This window comes from Pongo pygmaeus, chromosome 18 (genome assembly GCF_028885625.2).
Source record: "Pongo pygmaeus isolate AG05252 chromosome 18, NHGRI_mPonPyg2-v2.0_pri, whole genome shotgun sequence".
In the NCBI taxonomy this organism is placed as follows: Eukaryota; Metazoa; Chordata; class Mammalia; order Primates; family Hominidae; genus Pongo; species Pongo pygmaeus.
The window spans coordinates 18,098,182-18,116,590 of NC_072391.2; the positions used below are offsets into that span (position 1 = coordinate 18,098,182).

Genomic DNA, 18,409 nt, shown 5'->3' on the forward strand with positions numbered 1-18,409 from the left:
TTAAAAGGACTTTGCATTGGGGTAGTTACAAGGCCAGGAGGCCATAACGTGGTCATGAGTCTGGTCCTTCTCCAGGAAGAGGGAGCTCAGTACCAAATTCCCCAAGAAATAAGAAAGGAGTTTAGGGTGCTCAGACCAGGAAGGCATCTTCACCCCTAGAGGTCAGGGGTCAGAAAAGCCAAGCTATGAATGTTTCTGGACCAGCTCTGAGCACATCAACCTTCAGACACCCACGAGCCTGGAGCTTGGGATGTTTTCTTTGGCAGAACCTCCCAGGGCAATTTATTTTTCTCAACAGAACTTGGAAACAGCGGAGCCCAGCAGCTACATGGGAAGGGGTAGATTCCCAGAGTTTATGTCCCACTCCCCATCCCAGGCAAAGCAGAAGACCATAGCCACGGACGGGGCACGTTGATGTCTTTGTTTTTTTTTTGTTTGTTTGTTTGTTTGTTTTTTGAGATGGAGTCTCATTCTATTGCTCAGGCTGGAGTGCAGTGGCACGAGCTCAGCTCACTGTAATCTCCGCCTCCTGGGTTCAAGCAATTCTCCTGCCTCAGCTCCCCGAGTGGCTGGGACTACAGGCGCCCACCACCATGCCCAGCGACTTTTCGTATTTTTAGTAGAGACAGGGTTTCACCGTGTTGGCCAGGCTGGTCTTGAACTCCTGACCTCAAGTGATCCACCCGTCTCAGCCTCCCAAAGTACTGGGATGACAGGCATGAGCCACCACACCCGGTGATGTCTTTGTTGTAAAAGGGAGGAGGTGAGAGAGGTTCAAGGCCAGGATGGAAAGGAAGGAACTGTTGTGGGAAAGGAGAAGTGAGCAGCAGCAGTCTAGGAGCACTGGTTTGTCAGCATGAAGAGTGTGTTCCACACATGTTGTTGGTGCACACCGCTGTCCTGATTCTTGTCTTGGATCTGAACAGGTTCACGACCACCTACGCAAGTGGTTTCCTACATCCAAAAATTTCTCTCCTTTCTCTTGCTTTAATCAGAATCCATCCCCTTCACTTTAGAATGAAGTCTAGCAAAGTTCTGACATTAGCCTGATTGAAGTAATTCATACTTAGGTGTGAATGACTGAGTGGCTTGGTTCATTGATTGGGGCAAGTAAAGCCTCCTGGAATATATGGCAGAACTCCGGTGGAGTGAGGCTGGGACTTCACTCTGTCTTTTCTCTTTGCTGATTTGTTAAAATAAAAGGGTGTAGGAGGCAGAACATGGGCCCTGGTGTCAACTGGACCTAAGTTCAAATCCTGCTTCTCCTCCATTTCCTATCTGTGTGAAAGCAGGAACAATTGTGGGCTGGAGCAATTTACTTCTACCTCTCTTTGCCTCAGTTTCCCCAGGTGGGTGATGGGGATAATTAATAACTCTCTCATTAGATTGCTGGGTAGAGTAAATGAAAAGATTTGTGAGCCCAAAGCCTAGTACTGTGTAGGCCTTCAACAAATATCAATTCCCCTTTCCCTGTCCTTCTTATGGCCTTAGAAAGCAAGTCCCTAGAGGGTTGGGCCTGTGTCATGGAACAACTTGGTGAAATGTAGTAAAAGGAATTCTGATTGCATTAGAATCAGAGACCTGACTTTCCATTCTGACTGTATCCCTTCTTTCTTGTGTGACCTAGGGAAAATTGCTTACCCACTCTGGGCAAGACTCTTCCTTCTATAATAACATGGAGGCAGGAAGAGGATAAAGGAAATAATTCATGTACAGCAGTTAGCAAAGGGACCCTTCCCCCTATGTCCCCCCAATGACAAATGCCAATTCTTCTCTCTCTTAAGAGATGGGATCTTGCTATGTTGCCCAGGCTTCTCTCAAACTCCTGGCCTCAAGGCATCCTCCCAACTCAGCCTCCTGAGTAGCTGTGATTATAAACGTGGCCAGTTCTCTGCTGCACCTGGCCAGTTCTCCTCTTTTACACACACACACACACACACACACACACACACACACACACACAGGTCTTAGTTGCCCCTTCTGGGGAAATGGGGTGATGCCTTCATGGTCCCCATTTCATAAACTGCCTCTGAGGCCATGTGAAATAATGTGACCATTGGGAAGGAAGGCCTCTAGGAAGGGAAGGGACCGCACAAAGTCACTGCAAGATGTTTCATCATTCTTGGCCATCAGACACTTGATTTCTGGACAGTGGGACCTGTAGGATTAGGCCCAGCAATTTGGGGCACTTTTTTTTTCTTTCTCTTTCTTTTTTCTTTTCTTCTATTTCTTTTTTAAGCCATGAGCCAAGTTATTAATGGGCCCTTGGCAGAGAAAATTAATTTCTTTATTTCCTAATTAGGAAGAAGAGCAGAGACTGTACTAGCTTTGGTGGCACTGGTTCAGCACAGAGAACCTTGGGCTGACCTCGGGGTGAACAAATTCTTTTCCCAACTTAAAAAAAAACCAAAACTCTCTTATATTTTAGAGTATTAAGTGAGCTCAGAAAATAAGAGAGATAAGGCAAAGAAAGGAAACACAAAAAACAAAAGTAAACTGAAAAATAGAAGAAGGCGATAAACAAGTGAAGTTTTGGTCAAGGCACTGTCCTTATCTTTCACTAGGAGTGGTGGGACATAGAGGCAGTATCTGGATGGAGCCGTTCCATTGTGATGAATTCTGGTGGCCAAAACAGGCAGCTAGTTCACGAAAGCCATCTTGGTTAAAAAAAAAAAAAAAAAAAAAACTACCTTCATATTCCAGGAATACATACTTTTTTGATAAGACAAACCATGTCATGCTGATCTAAACATATCAGTCATTTACACTTTAGTGTGAATTACTTCAACTGGGCTTATTCTTAGATACTTGGCTGAGATCATCAGCTAGCCTCCTGATACATGGGGTGGGATTCCTCAGAGGATAAAGGGGCTTGCATCTGCCCAGTGACCAATGGGATAACTGGTTTTTTGGTAAACTTTTCTTTCCATAAGGGAGCTTCTTAAACTTTAGGTCCTGGTACTCCAGAGGCACTTAAGTCCTTTCTTGAAGGCTGCCTTGTGCCTGGTCTTTCCATTTCTAGCAATGCTAATGATGTCTGCAGGTGGATCACGAGGTCATGAGATCGAGACCATCCTGGCTAACATGGTGAAACCCTATCTCTACTAAAAATACAAAAAAATTAGCCAGGCATGCTGGCGGGTGGCTGTAGTCCCAGCTACTTGAGAGGCTGAGGCAGGAGAATGGCGTGAACCCGGGAGGTGGAGCTTGCAGTGAGCTGAAATTGTGCCACTGCACTCCAGCCTGGGGACAGAGTGAGACTCCGTCTCAAAAAAAAAAAAAAAAAAAAAAAAAAAGTAGATGATTCCAAATAAACCTGTTTGGACCTATGTAAGAAAACTAAGGTTTTCTCGTTCACCCTATTTTTTTAGAGATGAGGTCTTTCTCTGTCACCCAGGCTGGAGTGCAGTGGTGTGATCATGGCTCACTGTGGCCTCAAACTCCTGGGCTTAAGCCACCCTCCCACCTCAGCCTCCTGAGTAGCTGGGACTACAGGCATGCACCACCATGCCTGGTTAATTTTTCTTATTTTTGATAGAGTCAGGGTTGCGCTGTGTTGCTCAGGCTGGTCTTGAACTCCTGGACTCGAGTGATCCTCCTGCCTCAACTTGCCAAATAGCTGGGACTGTAGACATGTGCCACCATGCCTGGCTAATTTTTAAATTTTTTTGTAGAGGCAGTGTCTCTCTGTGTTGCTGAGGCTGGTCTCAGACTCCTGGGCTCAAATGATCCTCCCACCTCAGCCTCCCAAAGTGCTGGGATCACAGCCATGAGCCACCACGCCCGGCCCACCTTTTCACTCTTTGTATCTGAATTCTTTTCTATGTCCTCTTGGAAGGAATAGATTGGGCATTGGACCTAGGCTGGGGACCCAGTTCAGCTCACTACCAGAGATGTGACCTTAGGCAAGTTACTTCCCCTCTGGGAGCCTCTGTTTCACCCTCTGGGAAATGGTGGTGATGATCATTATTGTCCTGCCTGGCTCGTGGAACTGCGGAAAGGTCACCATGGAACGTGTGCATAGATGATGTTCCTGTGTCTTTCAGAGGCGAGTCTGGAGCCGGGAAAACTGAAAACACCAAGAAGGTCATTCAGTACCTGGCCGTGGTGGCCTCCTCCCACAAGGGCAAGAAAGACACAAGTATCACGGTGAGTGGCAGTTCCCAATCAGAGGCCATGATTTAGCCAACCAGTCTCCAGCTTGCAGCCCAACTGAGATACAAACAGAACATCGTTGCAAGAACTCAGGCCCTGGCTGACTACCTCTCCCCTGAAGACTCAAAGAGGGACCGTCTTTTTGGCAAGGAGGCCTATTGAGTATGGGTGATTTCTTGGCTCAGCTAGAAGCATCCCTCCAGAAGGGGGCCTGTTTTGTAAAATGAGGATAAGCCCTTTCCTTCCACAGTGAGATCTTCCTCCACGTCGGTGCTTCTCAGTGGTGGCACTGATGTCATTTTGGACCAGATAACTCTTCCTTGGAGGGGCTTCCCTGTGGCTCATAGAATGTTTCACAACATCCCTGGCCTCGACCCGCCAGATACCGATAGCCCCCTTCCCTCCAGTTGTGACAACCAAAAATATCTCTAGACTTTGTCAGATGTCCCCTGGGGTGGGACAGTTGCCCTAGATTGAGAAGCACTCCTTTCAGTGAATCTCTGTAATGTCCCAGGGGTTAAGGTACCTTTTGGGTTCCCGGATCCCTCCATGTGTCCCCCTGTCCCTGGGATGGAGATGCTGGCATCACTCGGCCCGTGGGCTTCAGTGCAATGCCATTCAGTAACTGTGGATTGAGCACCTACTGTGTGCCAGGCACCACTTGGGGTGGGAACCTGGGGATAAGTCGGAGAGATGTTGTTATTCTCTTCTCTGAGCTTCTGGACCTGTGGAAGAGAGCGTAGTTGTCAAAGAATCCCTCAAATATACAGAGATGACACACTATGACTAAGAGCTTGGGAGGAAAAGAAGAGCAGGTTTCTACAGTCATCTCCTCTAGGGCCCATGCTTCTCTTCCTCCTCGTGTGTCAGCCCTGCCCCATCTATCCCACAGGAGGGGGGCACGTGGTAGGGCCACCAGGACTGGCCGGCGCCTCCGTCTGCAGGTTCGTGGGTGGGAAGATGGTAGGATGGAGATCTGACCACGGTGTGGGGTGTCTCCAGTGTTCGCCATTTCAGATATCGCTTTGCGCCCTCAGAGGGGACTCTGGGGCAGCCACCATGGCCGGCTTGTCTGGAGGCCCTTGGAGATCTAGGATGGGCACTGGTCGTGGCTTTGGAGAACTTCCTTCTCCAAACAAATGCAGGAAACTCAAGATTCAGCATCCTAGAATTGTCTCTGGCAAGTTGGTTTCTAGCCATAGTGAGTGGGAACAACGGCCCCAAAGGCTGCATGGCAGTTTAAATACAAGTTTCCACTGCCTTCCCTTTCCCTAAAAAGTAAACACAGGAGATAATACTTTCTAACAACTCATTGTTATCAAAGGCCTACTATGTGCTGCTTGTTTCGGCTGCATGTGTAAACACATCTCAGACATTGTCTCACTGGATACTGTTTTAAGGAGCCTAATGTGGCCCCAGTAATTATGAAAACCTTTAAAATGTCTGGATCTCTAAGAAATTAGAAAAAGGAGGGAATGGCTGAGCATGGGGGCTCATGCCTGTAATCTCAGTGTTTCGGGAGGCCAAGGTGGGAGGACGGTCTGAGCCCAGGAGTTCAGGACCAGCCTGGGTGACATAGTGAGACCCTGTCTGTACAAAAAAAAAAAAAAAAAAAAAATCAAGAGAATTAGCTGGGCCTGGTGTGCATGCCTGTAGTCTTAGCTAGTTGGGAGGCTGAGGCAGGAGGATTGCCTGAGCCCAGTAGGTTGAGACTGCAGTGAGCTGTGATCGCATTCCTGCAGCTAAACAGAGAGAAAAGAAACAGTATCAAGGAAAAGAAGCTGACCTGTCTGTCTGGGGGACTCCAGGCTGTTTGGGGGGGATCAAAGTCATATATTCTCCAGCCCCTGATGTCCATGTGATGGAAATAACACTGACATTTGTTTTACAATGTGTTGTTCAACCACAGCAAGGCCCATCTTTTGCCTACGTGAGTAACTGAGAGTGTTTTCCTGGTGTGTAAGGGAGGCACGGAGTGAATTTAGATCTGCATGATCCTGTTGCACCCACCGAGTCCCGTAGCTGGTGGTAGAAATGGGGTAGGCCCTAGAGTTTCACAACTTCAATCAGTAAATGCACCAAGATACCATCCTGTGGGTGTCTGATGCCAGGGAAGGGTGTGGGGGTGCATTTACCACCCACGAGACTCCTATTGGAGTCCCCAGGGTTGCGCTCCAGCCTGAAATGGATTTCTCCGGTTCAGAATGAACCCCTGCACCCTTCAAAGCATCTACTCCTGGTACCCTTGACTGGAACAACCTAGACAGAGACGTCTGCCCCATCTGGCTGAGTGTTGTAGGACTGTCAGGCCCCAAAGCTTCCCTGGCTCGATGGACAGTCAGTGGCACAGCTGTGGCATGCCTCCCTCTTCTCTCCCTGCCATCATCCCTAAGTTTCTTCCCTCAGCCCTGTCCCTGGTGCACCAGTGTGTCCCTGTGCATGCGTGTGCAGTGCGTGTCTGTCTCTTGCATGCTGGTTGCTTGACTCAAGCCTCCAGAAACAGTCTTGGAGGTCGCGATGCACTAGCTTTGGTGGCGCGGTAAGGCCCCAGCTACGCAACGCATAACCTGGTCCTGCTTGGACCTGTGCATATATAAACTCTTCTCTAACACAGAGCTTGGGGGGCTGACGTATGGGTCCCAGCCTAGAAGAAACCCACAGGTGTCTTCCTTGGCTCCCAAAAAGATCATTCAGTCCATCTTAGTTAGACCCTGGGTGACCGTGTTGCAGATCAGAAGGAGAATTACAGTTCTTATTTGGGATCTGCTTTTGTGTGACCTTGGCCGAGTCAGTTAACTTCTCGGGGCTACGGTTGCGTCATGTATAAAACAAAAGGTTTGAACCAGGTGCCCCCATTTAAAGCTCTCTTGCGAAGACTTTTCAACCTTACCTGCCAGAATCCCCATTCTAGAAAGGGAGCCTTTTTCAGAGAGCATGGAGACCCCAAGTTTTTGTGAACAAAAGTGTTCCTTTAGTCGTCTTCCCACCAACAAAGAAATGCCCACGGTGCTCCTTGTAAATTTCCACCGGTCTCAGCTGTGGTGATTCCACTTGTGGCTGAGATTTGTATGCGGATGAGGTTTTGCTTCATCTTTCTCTGGGAGCTACATAAAGGAGGATGTGTGGACAAATCAAAACAGAAACAAATAGCAGCTTCCTGCTTTGTCCTGTAGACCAGGTACCCTGATGCCTTCCTGGCATGTGGAGGAATGAGGAGGAAGCCATGCCCATCCTTGTCCCCTCTAGACACTTTCCCGGCTCCTGTCCAGCCCAGCCCTGCTGCCTGGAAAAATAAGGAAGGGAAGGCAGGAGGGAGAACAAGGAGAAAAACTCCCAGAATCCGGGTCCTGGAGGCCTCGGGGTCCATCTGCAGCCGCCATGTTTTAGGGCTAGGCCAAGAGCAGCTCATTTGCTTTCCCAGCTTAACTTAACACATTGGCCCTTTCCTGCCATGATTAATCACGTGACCGCGTCTGCGCACAGGCATCCCCGCAGAGGGGGCCGGTGGGCTCTGTACGGTCTCAGCTGCCTTTAACCCAATGAATGGAGCTCAGGCAACCTGCTTTGAAGCTTTATTCTGCAGTCCGCTAAGAGGATTCCTGGTGGGTTTTGTGCATTCCTTACTTGTCTGCTGTAGGAGACTTCAGAAAACCAGTCCTGAGAAAGGAAAAATTGCAACTTAAAAAAAAAAAATTGCACTAAAATAATCAGAAGAAGGATTGTAGTGATTTAGCTTGAAGAAGGCTGCTTGTTAAACATGAACAGCAGCACGACTGCCATGTACAGTGAGACAGGTGGTGCACTGCACAACTCCGGGGGGCACCATTCATCATGATGTAAGTGGCATCACCAACATTGTATAAGGCAGTGGCTTTGAGTGGCAGTGATGTTGCACAGATGAGCAGACCCTAGTCTTGAAAAAAGTGACCTTCCTAGGGAGCAGATGTCCTAGCTATTAAGAGAGGTCAGACAGTTGCTTCTCTTCTGAAATCCTCCTGTAAATCTGAACATTAGCATCAGGATCTAAGAGGAGGCAGGAGATAGGAGAGAACCTGTGGGTTAAGGGCAGAGTTTTGTGACAACATCCATCCAAGGTAGATCTGTCAGGACCTAGGTTGCTTTCTCCAATAACTAGATGTGAATGAATTTTAGGGAGAGCTGGAAAAGCAGCTTCTACAAGCAAACCCGATTCTGGAGGCTTTCGGCAACGCCAAAACAGTCAAGAACGACAACTCCTCACGATTCGTAAGTAGCAAAGCCACGTGGGTTTTCCAGAAAAGCTTTGGTGTCATCTCTTGCCTGGGGCTGCAGAGTGTTTGTGTGCAGAGGTAGGAGGAGCGTCTGACCCTGGAGAGATGGGCTGTACCTCACAATCTTGCAAGGGCTCCTGCCTCTCACTCCCTCATTCATTCATTCATTTATTCACTATTCACTCAACAAATATTGATTGGCCTGGTGCGGTGGCTCACACCTGTAATCCCAGCACTTTGGGAGGCTGAGGTGGGAGGATCACTTGAGCCCAAGGGTTCTAGATCAGCCTGGGCAACAAAGCGAGATCCCATCTCTATTATTAAAATAAAATTTAAAGAATTATTTATTGAGCACCTGGTATATGCTAGACCCTTATATCCAATACCATTTTATGTGACAAAACATGAATTGAGTGCCAACTATGTACCAGGCACACACCTCCTCCAAGAAATACTTAGTAAGTACCTACTGTATACAATTACTCTGGTAGGTACTTTTACATGTACCACCATTCTCTGTTTTTTTCTCATTTGCTGTTTTTATTAAGTGCCTACTGTATACCAGGCACTGAGCGAGTCTCACAGGATTGCGATGAATAGTTCAGATATGGTTCCAGCCTTCATGAAGCTGGTTCTTCCAATTGAAGAACAGACAGTAAGTGAGGCAGGGGTACTACCTTCTCACACACACTCCCCCAGGCTCCAAAGCAAAAGGTTTTTGCCTGAGCCCAACAGGGACAGGGGAACTCTGAAAGTGGGTGGTTGATGATATAGACAACAATGGTTTTATTGTACAAAAGAAGTGGTTGTCTCTGTAGGAGGGTCAGAAAGATATTTTAGTGAGAAAAGATGAAGGAAAAATTGCCTCTGCATTCCAGGAGAAGGGGGTCTCTGAACTGTTGCTCACTGAGATGGGGCCCTGTGGAAGACTCTTTCCAGAAAACTCTGCTCTGCTGAGCATATTCACATGGTGGTCCCTGACCCTGCCATCCCCAAGGCCCGTTTTAGTAACAAACAAACAATTACATAATGTCTCCTTTCCTCGCCCGAAATTAGAATCATAGATAGTATCACCTCCTACACGTATTAGATGAATACACATCAGCATAATGCCCTAACTGGAATATGAAGAAATAACATAAGACAATTCACAATAAAAGTGTGCATTTCAGGCCAGGCGAGGTGGCTCATGCCTGTAGTCCCAGTACTTTGGGAGACTGAGGTGGGCAGATCACTTGAGCTCAAGAGTTTGAGACCAGCCTGGGCAACATGGAGAAACTCCATCTCTACAAAAATAAATAAATAAATAAATAAAATAAAGTTCATTTCAGCATTATCAATGTTTGGGCCAGGCCACACCAACAGAAGACACAGTAAGAGACAGACACTTAGGTCTATCCACTGTGACAGCTACAAATACAAGGAAAAGGGTCAAGTTCAGGCACTGATGATGTTGGCATGGGATTTTCCAGAATGGCAACTGACTCTCAGTGAAGTGCTGAACCAAAGAAAAATCTTCTCTAGAGTCACACAGATGGGGTATTCTTGTATTAGAACAACATTTTAAACACTTGTTAATGCTTTTATTTAAAAGCATGAAAATCTAGGCCGGGCACAAAGTGGCTCACACCTGTAAACCCAGCACTTTGGGAGGCTGAGTTGGGAAGATCACCTGAGGTCAGGAGTTTGAGACCAGCCTGGTCAACATGGTGAAACCCTGTCTCTACTAAAAACACAAAAATTAGCTGGGCACGGTGACATACGCCTGTATTCCCAGCTGCTCGGGAGGCTGAGGTGGGAGAATCGCTTGAACCCGGGGAGATGGAGGTTGCAGTGAGCCAAAGTCACACCACTGCACTCCAACCTGGGCGACAGAGTGAGACTCTGTTTCAAAAAAAAAAAAAAAAAAAAAAGGCATTAAAAATCTAAAGGCATAAAGGTTAGGTTCTAAGCCTGGCTAATTACAAACAGATTTTTACCTCCATGAGTGTCAGGTGAGACACTGGAAGAGTCATAAGGGATATAGACAAGGATTGGCATCAGAGACTCCAGGTCATTGCAGGACTCCCAAAATATCCTTGGCCCCACTGTTCACTAACAGCAGTGGCCCCCATCATCATGTGACAAGCCAGATAATGGCTTCTACCGATTTCCAAAATCTCCATAGCAGATGTGCCGCCTCCACTGAGAAGCACTGCGTTTGCACGTTCCAATTCTGTGCAATGTTTCTAGCCCATCATAAATGGAAGCACGTGTAAGACAAATCCCTATAAACATCCTCCACTCACTGGCGTCCCTGCCATCTTGGGAAGGAGAGTGAAGAAGGTGCCTGGACCTTGCCTGTGACCAGCCGGCTCTCCCTGGCTCCATCTGGGATATGGTCATCCCAAATCACTCTACTGCATGTTTCCCAGTGGGGAAAGTTTGAAGGTTTTGTCAAGGACTGAGCAAGCCTAGGGGATTGTGTCCACACACGCCAACACTTCCCACCATGTTATGTCGTGATGAGGAAAGGATGAAATCCTGTCTCGCCTATTGAGGAAACAGGCAAAGGGTTGATGTCAACAGAAGGAGGATTGGGTTCCATCCTTGGTTTCATGGCTTAGGTGAGGCAGGTAGATAGGGCCATCTTTGGAGATACTTGTTGAGCCTCTAGGGTCAGGGACATGAGCCATTCCTGCCCAAAGGACATCCTACACAGGGCCTGCTTGGGCAGTGTGGCCAATGCATACTCACCTGTCCCACAGAAAAGGTTTAATCCATAGTTGGATGATGTGGATGCAGCATGTTTTGGAGCAGGATGGGGCCTGGGGAGGGAGCCCTCCAGCCCCTGAATATGGAAAAACCTTCTTTCTGCTTAGGGCCCTACCTCTCAGGAGCAATGTCACGTTGGACAAGTCACTTGATCTCTTTTAGCCTTAGTTTTCCCAGCTTTAAAATGGGAATAGTGGGCTGGGTGTGGTAGTTTACTCCTGTAATCCCAGCACTTTGGGAGGCTGAGGTGGGAGGATTGCTTGAGTGCAGGAGTCTGAGGCCAACCTGGGCAACATAGTGAGATCCTGTCTCTACAAAAAAATTTAAAAATTAGCCAGGTATGGTGGTGTGTGCCTGTAGTCCTAGCTGCTTGGGAGGGTGAGGTCATGGGGAAAAGGGGATTGCTTGAGCCCTGGAGTTCAAGGTTACAGTGAGCTGTGATTGCACCACTGCACTCCAGCCTGGGTGTCAGAGCAGGACCTTGTCTCTAATAAATAAATAAAATTTTTTAAATGGGGATAGCCATGATGGACTATTGTCATTGCAAGGGCCAAATGAAATTGATCTGTGAACACGTTTTACACATTCTGTTGCTGTCAGCCCTGGGGTGGTTTCAGCTGATCAGATGTTGCTTCCGCCTGACAAGTTGACCTGTGGGGTTCTGAGCATTTGCAAGACTCTCCCCACCCCACCCCCGCGTCCTCTGTAACATCTCCCTCCTGCTTGCCCACAGCGTGGGGTTAAAGGCTGAAGCTGGGCAGCAAAGCCTGAACTGTGTTTTCCTGTTGGCAGGGCAAATTCATCCGCATCAACTTCGACGTCACGGGTTACATCGTGGGAGCCAACATTGAGACCTGTATCCTTTCCCTGAGTCTGGGCCAAACGGGTACCCCTGCCCCCTACCAATCTCCTGCCCAGAGGCTGGGAGAGTCCAAGAGCCACCCCTGTCTTTCCAGCCTCTTAGGTTTCTTCCAGAACAAATCTCCCCTTAACAGCAGGCATTGTGGTGCAGTGGTTATACATGTGTGGACCGGACCCCTGGTTTGAACCCTAAACAAGCAGCCTAAGCCTGCATGTGATGCTCAAATGACCTGTCCCTTAGCTGAGTGACCTTGGGTTGGTTACTCCACCTCTCTGTGCCTCATCAGCAAAATGGGGATGATAATGAATGGTACCTGCCTCATAGAAATGTGAGAATAGAGTGAATGAACTCATATAAAGCTCTAGGCAGCATGCAAGGTGCAGAGTAAGGGCTGGCTACGTAGTGTCTGTTGTATGATCTTCACTTCATCCTTATTCAGCCATTGTCCGAGGCCAAATTCTGGACCTGTTGTCCTCTTAAAGAGTTGGTCTGTGATCGGCTCCACTTCTTAGGTAGGAAATTGATGAAAACAGAGTTTACCCAGAAGAATGCTGATATCGCAAGGAACAAGTAGAGCGTCTCTTTAATGAATCTGAGTGGTGAAGTGGAGCCAAGTTAGAAATTTCTGGACGTGGGGGAACGACCAGGTCTAGAGTTCAGTGACTGATCAGCCTCAGGAGCTTTGCAGGCGGCCCTAGGGCTCAAGGGTGTCGTGTGTTCACAGCTTCCTGTGGAACACGTGCTTGGCAATGAATAGGACCTGGGGGGCTGACTTAGCTTCTTTCTGCACCTGAGGTCCTCTAGCAGCACTTAGTGGTCCCATTTGTCCACGTTATGTGCCCTGGATAAGAGGGTGTGTTGTGGAGTGGCCTCCTCTCCACTGTACTTGTCTAAGCTGTGGGGATTTGGGAAAATCACTGAAGCTCTCTGGGCCTCAGTTTTGCCTCAGTAAAATGGGGGTGATCGCACCTACTTTCTGGAGCTGGTGCAGTGGTTAAATGAAATAATATGCATAATAATATGCACAGCCCTTGGTATGGTGCTGGGCCCAAAGTGAGCATCTCATAGGTGGTGGCTATTGTGTTAACTTAATGTTTTCTACGTTTCTACTTTAATCTGCCCAAACCAGCCAGGATTCCCATCCTGCAGGTAGGAAGGCTGCCAGGCTTCGGTCAAGTCCAGAGCCAGGGCCCTCTTGTCCTGCAGCCCTGCACACACCTCTCAGCAATCCATTTCCTTTGTTTAGAGCAAGCCCCAGGCATAGCCCCGACCTTCTGTCCTCAGCCTTCCTTTTAGATCAGTGGTTCTCAAAGTATGTTTCCAAACCAGCAGCATCAGCATCACTTGGGAGCTCCTTAGAAACACACATCTCAGCCAGGCACGGTGGCTCACGCCTGTAATCCCAGCACTTTGGGAGGCCAAGGCGGGCAGACCGCTTGAGATCAGGAGTTCGAGACCACCTGGCCAATATGATGAAACCCTGTGTCTACTAAAAATACAAAAATTAGCCAGGTGTGGTGGCATGCACCTGTAATCCTAGCACTTTAGGAGGCCAAGACAGGCAGATCACTTTAGGTCACGGGTTCAAGACCAGCCTGGCCAACAGGGTGAAACCCCGTCTCTACTAAAAATACAAAAATTAGCCAGGCGTGGTGGCATGCACCTATAGTCCCAGCTACTCAGGAGGCTGAGGCAGGAGAATCGCTTGAACCCAGGAGGCAAAGGTTGCAGTGAGCCAAGATCACACACTGCCCTCCAGCCTGGGTGACAGAGCGAGACTTTGGCTCAAACATACGTGTATGTGTGTGTGTGTGTACCCGTGTACACCATGAGAAAGTCTGAAAATCAGTGCTTTCCAGATTGGACATGGGCTGTGGTAGCCCAGGCACTGCTAGCTGGCTTTAGGACTTGAAGAAGACAAGGTCTGCTGATGTAGCCCCATCATCCCGCACCATCACGCTTAGTGCTGTGGAAATCCACCCAGTACAGTAGCCCAGCCTCCCAGCTGCCCTCTCCCATCACCCCGGCCCCTGTGATCTCCATGCCAGCCTCATCTGCCCTCCCCTCTACTCTCCTTCCTGCCACCCCCCATGGCGGAGCAGCTCTCCTGAAATTAATTAGTGTGGCGTGTTTACGGTCTGTCTCCCCTCCGTCCCATCAGACCCCACTCTTGGAACGGAGAACATGGAAGACAGCTTTGCCACTTGCTAGCTGTATGATCTTGAGAAAGGACTTCTCTTCTCTGAGCCTCAGTTTCCCCTTATTGAAAACACCGATAATAGTTGCACTTACTTCCTAGCATACTTTGTGAGGCTTCAGTGAGACAATTTATATCAATCGTTTCACATAGGAATGAATCATAAATCATAGGATCATAGAGGGTGTCATTATTTGTATTCTGTAATGTCTGAAGACAGCTCATTTTAAAGAAGGTTTGCTGGTGATGGCTGTTAGGGGAACATCTCATTACCATTACCATCTTCCTGGAGACTTTTTATGCTTTTTCTTTTCACTCTATTCCCCTCCCTTCTTTTTGCATCTGAAGTCTGCTGGCAGCACCCAGTGGTTCCATGTGTCCACAGGGGCGATGGTCAAAGTTAGACATTACCGATCCCAGGGGCAGAACTGGAAAGTCATCCCGTGTGAATTGGGTGTGACAGGGATGGAGGTGGAAGACCAGAGGAACACCTGCAGTATCCCCAGAATCCCTAACTCCCTCCAAACCAGATCTGCTAGAAAAATCACGGGCAATTCGCCAAGCCAGAGATGAGAGGACATTCCACATCTTTTACTACATGATTGCTGGAGCCAAGGAGAAGATGAGAAGTAAGTGACTAGCAATGACATGTGATTGGATGGCTTGAACCTTCCCTTTCGTCAGAATCCGGGGTTAAGGGATTGGCTATTAAAACAGTCTCAGATCCTGCCAGAAAGGACCATGTCTGTGAGTGACATATGAGCAGTTCTTCATCTCATCACAGTGAGTGAGTGTGGCTTGTGTTCAGTCATTCTCATTTACTGAGTACCTACTATGTGACATAGTAGCCATCAACTCCAATTAGACATTAGATCATTAATGATTCATGTCTAATTAGACCAGAGAGCATCAAGTCCAACTAGACACAATCTATGCCTTCAAGGAAAGGGAGAAAGACATTTGCCTTACTTGCCAATTTATAAAACTTGCAAATATAAAGATGCATTTTGGTTTTATAAGGAATTTGCAGGGGCAGCGGGACTAAGCATTTTTCATTATACATGTTTTGCCAGTGATTTTGTAGAACAGGGGTCAAAACTTTTTCTGTAAAAGGCCAGATAGTAAATCTTCAGGCTTTGCAAGCCAGGTGGCTTCTGTCACAGCTATTCAACTCTGCCATTGTAATACAAAAGCAGCCACAGGCAATACATAAACCAAGGAGCACAGGCAACACATAAACCAGTGAGCGCAGGCAACACCTAAACCAGTGAGCGCAGGCAACATAAACCAATGAACACAGACAACATATAAACCAATGAGCACAGGCAGCACATAAACCAATCAACATAGGCAACACATAAATCAGTGAGTGCAGATGCATCACTGTGTTACAATAAAACTTTATTTACAAAAACAGGCAGTGTGCAGAAGTTTGCTGACCTCTGTTGTAGGGAAAAATGTTTTTTTATGTAAATACAATACACTGTATACCAACTCCAGTAGGAAGTTATGAGTTCTGGACATGCAGTTGTTTACTAACTCTTAAAAATATATACAAATCACATAGCTTAAAAAAGGAATGGATCAGTGACTATCTGTGCATAGTAGAGTCTACATGTTAGTAATAAGTTTTAAGTCTGAAATTTTATAGGAACAATACAGACTTTGCTTTCCATCTCTTTTGTGGCCCAAGGTTAGTTATTTTGGTTAAGACAGTAACCAAAAGGATCTGTGTGAGCTCAGAACTTCGCTGTGTCGGAGTGTATTGTAGAGCTCAGCTACTAGGGGGTGGCATTATCCATTATTTAAATTTCCAGGGTGGGGCGAAGTGGCTCTTGCCTGTAATCTCACACTTTGGGAGGCAGAGGCAGGCGGATTACCTGAGGTCAGGAGTTTGAGACCAGCTTGGCCAAGATAGTGAAACCCTGTCTCCCCAAAAATACAAAAATTAGCCAGGTGTGGTGGCTGGCACCTGTAATCCCAGCTACTCAGGAGGCTGAGGCAGGAGAATCGCTTGAACCTAGAAGGTGGAGGTTGCAGTGAGCTGAGATAGCACCACTGCACTCCAGCCTAGGCGACAGAGTGAGACTCTGTCTCAAAAAATAAAAATAAGTTTCCTTAATGGCTGGCTTTCAGGAAGATAGGATGTGAGGTGGAGCAATTTTTGGTAAACGGAGAATGCTGAATGGATTTTTTATGTACCAGCAAACATGGTATATTAGCAGTTACAGTGCAGGACCCTGTGGAATGGGCCAGGGAAAAATGTTGACTTTCCTTTTCGTTTTATTTGGCACCAGAGAAAACAGTTTGGTTGTCTGGTACCTTGAGTTCCAGTTTTGTGCTTTGCCTCTGGTCTTCCAGAAATGGGCAAGTATAGGGCTCACAACTAAATTCCCAGGGGCCCTTTGTATTCTAGATGATAGAACTGGAAAGATGTTAGGCTTTTAGAGAGAACCAAATATTCCTAAATGCATCCAAACTCGGGATAATGAAGTCTTGGCAAAGACCTCAATCCTCGTGACTTGAATCAGGCATTTCAAGTTAATCCAAAAGTTTGAGTTAACTGGTGTCTTCGGTCAATTTAACCTCGAGTTTATCAAGGAACTTCCAAGTGACTTGACCCATAAAAGACCTTTATTTTAAAAGAAAAATATCTTGCTGATGTCTCTCCAAAAGTATAACCGAATCCAGCCTAATTAAAGATTGACCTGGAAGAGGATCCTTGATGTATTGGAGGGTATAATAAAAGCAAATGGTGCAGGAGAAAGAAAGGCAATTATAAAGTTGGGGGTGGGGGAGAAGCTGAACAACAACAAAGGAAATGTAATCGTAGGATACAGTTTTACAGAGAATATCTAATTAATGTCATAATAAAAAGGGAGTTGGCAAACTATTTTCACTAAAGGGTCAGTAGTAAACGTTTTAGACTTTAAGGACCCGATGGCCTCTGTTGCAACTACTCAACTCTGTTGCCTAGTGAGAAAGCAGTCATGAGAAATAAACAAGGACATCAGAGCAGCTGTGTTTCAATAAAACTTTATTTACAAAAACAACAGGGGACCAGATTTGCCAACCTGTGATATGAGCCTTATATATTGATTCAACTAAAAATAGCTGGGGGTGGCTGGGCACGGTGGCTCACACCTGTAATCCCAGCACTTTGGGAGGCTGAGGCGGGTGGATCACCTGATGTCAGGAGTTCGAGACTAGCCTAGCCAACATGGTGAAACCCCGTCTCTACTAAAAATACAACAAATTACCTGGGCGTGGCGGTGGGTGCCTGTAATCCCAGCTACTCGAGAGGCAGGAGAATTGTTTGAACCCGGGAGGCAGAGGTTGCAGTGAGCAGCCAATATTGCACCACTGTACTCCAACCTGGGCAAAGGTGAAACTCCCAGTCAAAAAAAAATAGCTGGGGGAAAGGAAAGGTAGTATAAGAAAGCTGCATTTTTGCCTACCATAGCAGGAAGTCACTAGGTACTATCGAAACTTGACATATCCAGAAATCGCCTATTACAACGATTGTGCTTTGCCTCTGGTCTTCCAATAGGCCAAAAGCGCCTGTTAGTTTTGGCACTGAGGACTGGTTTCCTGGAAGAAAATTTTTCCACAGATTGGGCGGGCAGGGTGTGGGGGATGGTGTGGGGATGATTCAAGTGTATTACATTTACTGTGCACTTTATTATTACATTGTAATACATAATGAAATGATTATACTACTCACCATAATGTAGAATCATTGGGAGCTTGTTTTCCTGCGGTCCCATCGGGGGGTGATGGGGGACAGTGAGATTATTAGGCATTAGAGTCTTATAAGGACCGCGTATGTGCCGTTCACGATAGGGTTTGCGCTCCTATGAGAATCTAATGCTGCTACTGATCTGATGGGAAGTGGAGCTCAGACAGTGATGCAAGCGATGGGCAGCAGCTGCAAATAATGGATAAAGCTTCACTCGCTCACCTACTGCTCACCTGCTGCTCACCTCCTGCTGTGTGGCCTGGTTCCTAACATGGACCAGTACTGGTCTATGGCCTGTGGGTTGGGGAACCCTTGGCCTATTATATATAATACATAATGGTATATACATTATAATAGGCTCGTATATATAGCAAGCCTATTCTGCAGAGAGATAGTGGTAACTGCCAGATAAAAAGCAGCTAAAAGAGATAAAAGCAGGTATTATGGAGTAA

The 18,409-nt window shown here is 47.1% G+C and overlaps 1 protein-coding gene across 4 annotated transcripts in view; it reads left to right on the top strand.

The window, feature by feature from the left end:
* MYH11 (myosin heavy chain 11) overlaps positions 1-18,409 on the top strand; it is a 153,978-nt gene that overhangs the window by 64,107 nt on the left and 71,462 nt on the right. For 3 of the 4 annotated variants that reach the window (XM_054454934.2, XM_054454935.2, XM_063654349.1), the window contains 4 exons: positions 4,047-4,149; positions 8,308-8,400; positions 11,952-12,015; positions 14,749-14,847. In XM_054454934.2, coding sequence (XP_054310909.2) covers positions 4,047-4,149; positions 8,308-8,400; positions 11,952-12,015; positions 14,749-14,847 — 359 coding nt within the window. Of the gene's footprint in view, positions 1-4,046; positions 4,150-4,204; positions 6,086-8,307; positions 8,401-11,951; positions 12,016-14,748; positions 14,848-18,409 lie in introns of those variants that run through there. The other variant, XM_054454937.2, reaches the window with a different exon arrangement.